At 41.1% G+C, this 8,269-nt stretch overlaps 1 protein-coding gene across 1 annotated transcript; it reads right to left on the minus strand.

Moving 5' to 3' along the window:
* Positions 1–6,804: 6,804 nt before the first annotated feature.
* Vmn1r220 (vomeronasal 1 receptor 220) lies at positions 6,805–7,701 on the minus strand. Its single transcript, NM_134237.1, has one exon. The coding sequence runs from the start codon at positions 7,699–7,701 to the stop codon at positions 6,805–6,807; it is 897 nt and encodes a 298-aa protein (NP_598998.1).
* Between the last annotated feature and the right edge of the window lie 568 nt (positions 7,702–8,269).

Here is an 8,269-nt window from a genome sequence, read left to right on the forward strand (position 1 = left end):
CGATACGAAGATCCTTTCCTGTGGAGCTCCAATGCAGCGTTCCTCTTAGCATCTCTCTGCCATTCTTCAGGTCCCAGTTCTGGCGCCAAAATGTTGCGGCCGCCAGCAGCTCGCAACTTGAACGGTTCGACTGAGAAGGCCGCTCGAGCTGTAAGAGAGGAATCTAGACGGGGCGGAAGAAAAAATGTAGCCAAGACAGTTACTCTGATCAAGGCTCAAATTTTATTGTTGCGACACTAGTTATGAAGGAAGGGGGAGGGGACCCGATTCCCGCCGAATAATCTCGGGTCCAGTAGAAAGGTGCACGTGTGTGGCTCCTCAGGTTCCAGCAGTGGGCGTGGCAGAACGAATGAGCAGGAAGCTCCACCCCGAGCAAGCAGGTTTCAGGCTAGGGGAGGGGAGACTACACCTACCTTTATATGTTACTTGATCTTTCTCCCTTACTGCTTTTAATATTCTTTCTTTCTTTTTTGCATTTGTTGTTTTGATTATTATGTGTGGGAAGGAATTTATTTTCTGGCCCGGTCTATTTAGAGTTCCGTAGGCCTCTTGTATGTTTATGGTCATCTCTTTATTTAGTTTAGGGAAGTTATCTTCTGTAATTTTTTGAAGGTATTTCCAGACCCTTTAAGTTGGGAATCTTCACTCTCTTTTATAGCTATTATCCTTATGTTTGGTCTTCTCATTGTGTCCTGAATTTCCTGGATATTTTGGGTTGGGAGCTTATGGCATTTTGCATTTTCTTTGATTATTGTGTCAATGTTTTCTATGGTATCTTCTGAACCTAAGATTATCTCTTATATCTTTTGTATTCCTGATCTCTTCCCTAGGATTTCTATCTCGAGTTGTCTCCCTTTGTGATTTCTTTATTGTTTCTATTTCCATTTTTAGATCCTGAATGATTTTGTTCAATTCCTTCACCTGTTTGGTTGTGTTTTACTATAATTCTTTAAGGGATTTTTATGTTTCCTATTTAAGGGCTTCTACCTGTTTACCTGTGCACATCTGTATGTCTTTATAGAAGTTATTTATGTCCTTTTTTATGTCCTCTATCATCAGGAGATGTGCCTTTAAATCAGTCTTGTTTTTCTGGAGTGTTTGGGTAACCTGGGCTACCTGTGGTGGGAAAACTGGGATCTGATGATTCCCAGTATCCTTGGTTTCTGTTTCTTATGTTCTTGCCCTTGCCTTTCGCCATCTGGTTATTTCTGGAGTTAGCTAGCCTTGCTGTTACTGACTGGCTTGTCCCTCCTGCAAGCCTGTGTCTCTCTCCTGGGAGACCAATTCTTTCTGGGAGAAAATGGTTATGGAGAGCTGTGGCCCAGGATCAGTTCTGGGTGCAGATGGAAACCAGAAGGATCCTATCCCCAACTGTTCCTTGGTTCCTGTGTCCTGGTGGCTCTGGGTGGGCTGCTCTTGGGCCAAGAATTTGAGCAGAAGTAGTGTTCTTACCTGTGCTCACAGGTGTGTCTGCATTCCTGGGGGATCAGTTCTCTCCCGATGGTATTGGGATATGGATCGATGTGGCACAGGATCAGCTCCTGGTGGCCATAAGTCTATAGTCCAGCAACCTAACAATGGTCAGCAATGGCTGTGAATACAAGTCCAATGATCTAGCAGTTGCTTGGTACTACAAGGCAAGCAAGAAAGAGCCTAGAAAAAGATTCTTAACAATTTTTATTGATTTATTTGGAGCTTCACATGATGCATCAAAGCCTAATTTCCCACCATTCTATATCCTCAACCCTTTGTAACCTCACCCCCCACCCCCCCGCATAGGGACATAATGAGTTAAAATTTAAAGTCTCCCCAACACCACTGGATGTGACCTGCTCCTCTAACACCTGCAGCCTTTTCTCCTCCTGTCACTGCCCTAGCATCTCCAGATCTCCCTCACTTATACCACTATGCTCAGCAGTCTCTCCTGCCTCTCTATCTCACATTCATTCATTGTAGTGGTACTGGGAGCTGTGGTGTATAAAGCCCTTTGCCCAAATAGATTAACTTGCACATATTCATTGCAATGAGTCATTGGTCTGGCTCAAGACCTCTGAGATCTGCTATACCATCAATACTGGATCCTCACAGACTCCTCCTCTCAGTTATCCTATATTTTCCCAGAGTCATGGTGATCCTGTGGTCATGATTTTTGGTGCCAGCCTGAGTCTGGACATCACCATGAGCTTAGACAGCAGCACAAGCCACTCAGAGCAGTTTAGCAGGAAGCAGAATGGCCCCAGGACATCAAAATCCCCAGGCAAAAGCCCAGACAATGAGTTTCTAAATGTCCATCAGTGACCATGGCATCATAAAGATTTCAAATACCAGACACGGCCCTCAGCTATAGCACAAACAGAAACATCACCATATCTTCAGGTGGCTGCACAGGCTCCTCATTATTGGCCTTTTATTCAGCATCTTCACATTGCTAGTACCTCCTCTCTCCATAGAGCACAAACTGTTCTCTGTTTCTCTTTCTCTCCCATCTCTCCACATTGTAACTCTGTCAAATATATTCATCACATATTTGTCCATCATAGTGTCACTTAGGTGTCTTCCACCTTGGCCCCAGGCCACGGGTCCAGAGATGCAGGTGAGGAAGGGTTGGGGTTGAAGCTGGGTTTATAAAAAGATTCTTAAATACCTGATGCTGTTTCACATAAAGAGAATGTTATCTCAATTCATTGAATCTAAAAAGCATGCCTCTACAGTATGGCCCACATGCTCCCCAGCAACAATGTGCATGGGGAAAAATGAGAAAGGAGGATGTCAGGAGACCTCGTTCATCTGGGTTCAGCTTACAGGGTAGAGTGGAGCTGACAAGTGAAAGCAGATAACTCCCAACAGCAGAGGGGTCTCCTCTGGTCATTAATGGTGTTGTTTCCAAAGTGCTGGGGAATCTTATAAGGATAAGTGAATTAATAATACAATTTCAAGTGCATTAAAGACCATTAATGATGGTCCCAGAAATTACAAAGGATAAAGCTCTTCTTCAAAGGATGCTATGTGGGTTTGATACTCTCAAGGAGGCTCAAACTTACAACCTAGCCACCACTCCTGCACAAACTTCTATGAAAGTACCTCACATCACCAGATTGCATCATGGGACATTGCTGCATAGCTGTTTTCCTCAGGTTTAATTATTCACTCTTAGACAGATCAGGGAGACTCACAAGCCTAGGGATGCCCACCAAACTTAGAACACCCACAAGACCTTCTTTCCACAGAAGATAAGCAGGAAACATTTGCTAGAGCAAGAGACTCTTTGTCTTTCATGGAACAGCTGTCTGCAAATTGTCAGGCAATGCCAGTATGTTGTTTAGTTTCCTGTCATATTGCCATATGCTGGACTCATCTGGGAAGAGGAACCTCAACTGAGAAAATGCATTCATGAGATTGTCCTATAGGCAAGACAGTGTGGAAATGGAGGAAGACCAGATCTGGGGAAAAGGGAGGTGTCAGGAGGGGGGAGCTGCGAAGAGTGGAGGAAATAGTGTGCTGTTGTATGGTATGCAGTGTATGAGAGAAGAACTGTTCTATTTTCAATAAAACACACACACACTGATCCCCCCAAAAGTCACCTTCACTGGATTCCATAGGTTTGGGTATTTTATATTTTTATTTTCATTCAATTCTAAAATGATTCTTTTCTCATTCTTGGTCTCGGTCTTAACCCACTTTCCATTCAGTAGAGCGTTGGCCAGTTTCCATGTTTGTATACTTACTGCTGTGTCTGCTGTTGTTATTGCTATCTAGCTTTAATCCATGGTGCACAGATAGGATGCACATGGTCCTTTCAACTCTCTCTCTCTTTTTGTCCTAGTGTATAGTTTTGGAGACAGTTCCATGTGCTTCTGATAAGAAGGTATACTCTTTTGTGCTTGGATGGGATGGTTTATAAACATTTCTTAAGTCCATTAGGTTTATGGCTTTATTTGTCTCCAGTGTTTTTCTGTTTAGATTTATCTGGATGACAGAGAGAGTGGTACTAAGTCATCTGCTGTCACTCTGTGATGATCAATATGTGATTTTAAGTTTCTTTCACAAACTTGGGTACCTACATTTAGCATGTGAATGTTTACAAATGAATTATCCTCTTGGTCAATATTCCACGTAATGAGTATGCAGTGCCTTTCAAATTAGCTCTTCTGAGTAATTTTGGTTTTGAAGTCTATAATGTCAGATATGAAAACACTTATGCCTGCTTGCTTCTTGGGTCCATTTTCTTCTAACACATGTTTCCATCCTGTTATACTAAAGTGATATATAGCCAATAGCAAGGTGTGTTTTGTGAGGCTACAAAAAGATGGATACTGTTCTAATCCAATCTATTAGTCTATATTTCTTTATTGGGAATATAAATACTCATTATTATTATTGAACAATGTGCACTAGTTTCTGCAATTAGTTGCTTTGCAGTGGTTCATTAGACCTCTTTTAATTAAATATTCTGGATCTCTTCAGTGTGTTTAACCTTTCCACCAGTCTTAAGTATTCCTTCCAGATCCTCTGCTGGCTTAGTGCTAATAAATTAATTGAATCGGTTTTTACTATGAAAAGTGTTCCTATATCCTTCAATTATGATTGACAGTTGACAGTATGTCAGGTATAGTTGTCTGGGTTGACATCTGTGTTCTTTCAAAACTTGCATAGCACTGACCTAAGCCTTTCTGATAGAAGTCTCCATAGAGAAATCAGTTATTTGGTTGGATATGTCTTTGTAAGTAACTTTGTCTTTCTGTCTTGCAGCTTTCAATAACTTTTCTATTAACTGAATATTTTGTACTTTATCTACTAAATGTGTACTTAGTTTATTTTTTTGTTCTCTGTGACTCTTAGATCTTAATAAGCATCTGTTTCAGTAAATTAGGGAAGTTTTATTCATCTATAAGGACACATAGCTATTTCATTATTTTTTCTTTTAAAGAAACACAAGACATAGAATCTCACAAGTAGAATCTGACTGGCTTCAAAGTAGCAGTCCTCTTGCCTCTGCCTCTCAAGTGCTGGAATACACTGTTAAACAGTCTTGCTCATCCATAAAGTGTAATTTTAATAAACAGATGAGCAATGCTAGAGTAAAGGGTAAGAGAAGCACTTCTAATATAATGTCAACAACTCCCCCCAAACCACTGCTTCTCAGACAATGAAGAGTCCTACGTAGCAGTGCACTGGATCCACTAAAACCAGTGCTGCTCTTTTTATCCTGGCCAGAAAGGGAGAGGACACTAGGCCCCAAATGGCCTTTGGATCACAGTGTGTAGGTGCACACTTATCCTCTGAGTCTCTAATGGTAGATGAACATTTTCTCTCACATCAGTGACATCTTTAATCTTTATCTTTGCTTTCTTTCTGACACATGTAAGCATCATCATCATTAGAATCAGATCCTTTTGCAGCTCTTTGATGATAAAGCGTTGGATGGTGCTGTGGAGATCAACCTGGGTGTACTGGCTAGTTTTCTGTCAACTTGACACAGCTGGAGTTATCACAGAGAAAGGAGCTTCAGTTGAGGAAATGCCTCCATGAGATCCAACTGTAAGGCATTTTCTCAATTAGTGATCAAGGGGGAAAGGCCCCTTGTGGGTGGGACCATCTCTGGGCTGGTAGTTTTGGGTTCTGTATGAGAGCAGGCCGAGCAAGCCAGGGGAAGCAAGCCAGTAAGGAACATTCCTCCGTGGCCTCTGCATCAGCTCCTGCTTCCTGACCTGTTTGAGTTCCAGTCCTGACTTCCTTTGGTGATGAACAGCAGTATGGAAGTGTAAGCCAAATAAACCCTTTCCTCCCCAACTTGCTTCTTGGTCATGATGTTTGTGCAGTAATAGAAACCCTTACTAAGACACTGGGCATTAACAAAGGGCAGGTGTAGACAAGTCTTGGTATGTTTCAGTCATTTATAAAAGGAAATTCCACATTTTAAAATCAAAATAGAATCTATAGTCAGATGTAAAATGAAACTTTACTGTGTATTTGCTATCTAGTTATCTGCAGTTTTTATTCCTGCAGAGAACCTTCATGAATGTAACACCAATAAAATAAAATATTTCAGAACATTTAAGTTCTATGGTTGCTGCATTGGGTTCCTATTGACTTAATGGACAGAATGCACAAATGTCATTCTTTCACAGTCTTGTAAAATATATTCTGGGAATGGATAATTTCAGACACTTTGAAGTAGCCTAAAATAGTGACATAGTACTAACATTTAGCAATCACAAGATTAGGTACAAGATAAGGATTGGACAAACTTGATTTAATCACTATGAATTTTGATAAGATCTACAAAATTCACCTGCATGCTCCCAGTAATGGTAGTAATAAAACCAGATTTAAAACTCCTCACTAAAGCTGGAAAGATAACTTAGCAGTTAAGAGCAATGGCTGTTCTTACGAAGAGCACAGGCACAATTTCTAACAATCATTGTTATACAGAGGCATGTGTTTAATGCCAGTCTGTCACAGAGCATTTGATGATCTCCTCCAGCAGATGCAGGCTCGAGGCATGAATGTGCTACACAGACATACATGTATGCAAACCGTTGATATACAACAAATGAACACAAATATAGAAAAGTTTAAACTATAAAGTCCCTTCATAACGGTAGCAATATATAAAATGAAATTTCTATATCATTATAATTTATTAAGATTGCACTCACTAAAAGGCTTGAGTCTCCAGGAAGATTGTGTGAGAATAAGCACATGCTTACACTGCTTGTGAGATTTTTGGCTTACCCACAGTATTGTACAACTGAGAGTTCTTTCATAACAAATAAAGGAGAGAAATATTTTCTTAGTTTCTCTTCACTGAGCATGCCAACATACAGGTATAAGTCCATCCCTCTGAATCAGCACAAAGGGGCTGAAGATCGCATAACCAAGGGTCAGAAACCCTTGAATATTTATCATCAAGGAACTGTCTCCCAGGGACAGACTTAAAAACAGGGAAAGAGCACAATCAGTCCAGTAGAAGAAAAGAAAACAGAGCATCAGAAGGAGGACACTTTGAGCAGCTCTCAGCTCCGGAGGAGTTCTGTAGAGAAGCTTGGAGTTCTGAAGGTAGAGGACATGCTGGTGGTGCTTGTGGAGAAGAAATACCATGTAGCCACTGGCGCCTCCCATGGCACCCTGAAACACTGCATCTCTCAGGACCATGAGAGGGAGAACAATCCATTTGATTTTCTGACTTTCTGGTGTCAAATAGCAATAGTCGTCACTATTCTTATGCTGTGATGTATTCATGCCTTTACTTCTAATCGAATGGATTAGGTTCACACTTATGAAAGCATTGAGTATCCAAAAGAATGAGAAGAATGGAAGGATGTGCCATGCAGACTTTGGCCTGAGCCTCCTCCACCCAGATGCTCTGGGACTGATGATGATAGCCTGGACCACAGTGAGGACACTGCTGGTGCAGATGGAGAGGCCCCGGGCCACTCTCTCCAGGTAAACAATGATCTTACAGCCAATGTCATCTAGGAAGTTTCTCAAACCAAAAACTATTATTGTCTTTTGCAATCCTTTTGCAAGCAGAAGTATGATGTTTGTAAAAGTCAAGTGAGTGAGAATAAGGTGTATGGGTTTCTTCTCAGGGCTTCCCCACCAACTGAACATATAATGCACAGAAACAGACATGTTCCCCAGAATGCCAACCATAGTCATGAAAAGAAAAATTGTTTTCTTAATAAACTGCAAAACCATTTTTACTTTCTAGGTAGAAAAACTTGTTTTGAGGATGCAAATTTTTTTTCAGGAAAGTATTAGTAATGCCAGACATGGATCTGAAAAACACATTTTGCATAATAGCATTTTGTGGAACTCATGAAGCAGCCATGGACACATGTAATGTTGCAGATGAGGTCCCAGAAGCTCCTCCTTTCCCTGTGGACTCTGGGATGCTGTGTGTGCTCTAGCAGGTGAGTTTGGTGATGACTATTCAAATCTAAACTTTTAAAGAAGATTTTTACTTCACTAGCACTTCACTACACTAGCAAAATGACTTGTTCAAATGTGTGTGTGTATATGTGTCTGTGTCTGTGTGTGTCTTTGTGTGTCTGTGTGAATATACAGTGTCCTTGTTAACTCTCAGCATAGTTGAATTGAACTCCAAATTTCCCCAACCAAAATTTCTTCTTCTCTTTCTCATTGTATTTCATCATATTTCCCTACTCAATTCCCAAAGCCCGAGGCTCACGCTGAACCTGTTCTCCTTCCCCACATCACACACAGACACTGGGAAACCCTGCTGCTCAACAACTGTTAACACCTG

The sequence above is a fragment of the Mus musculus genome, chromosome 13, assembly GCF_000001635.26.
Source record: "Mus musculus strain C57BL/6J chromosome 13, GRCm38.p6 C57BL/6J".
Lineage (NCBI taxonomy): Eukaryota > Metazoa > Chordata > Mammalia > Rodentia > Muridae > Mus > Mus musculus.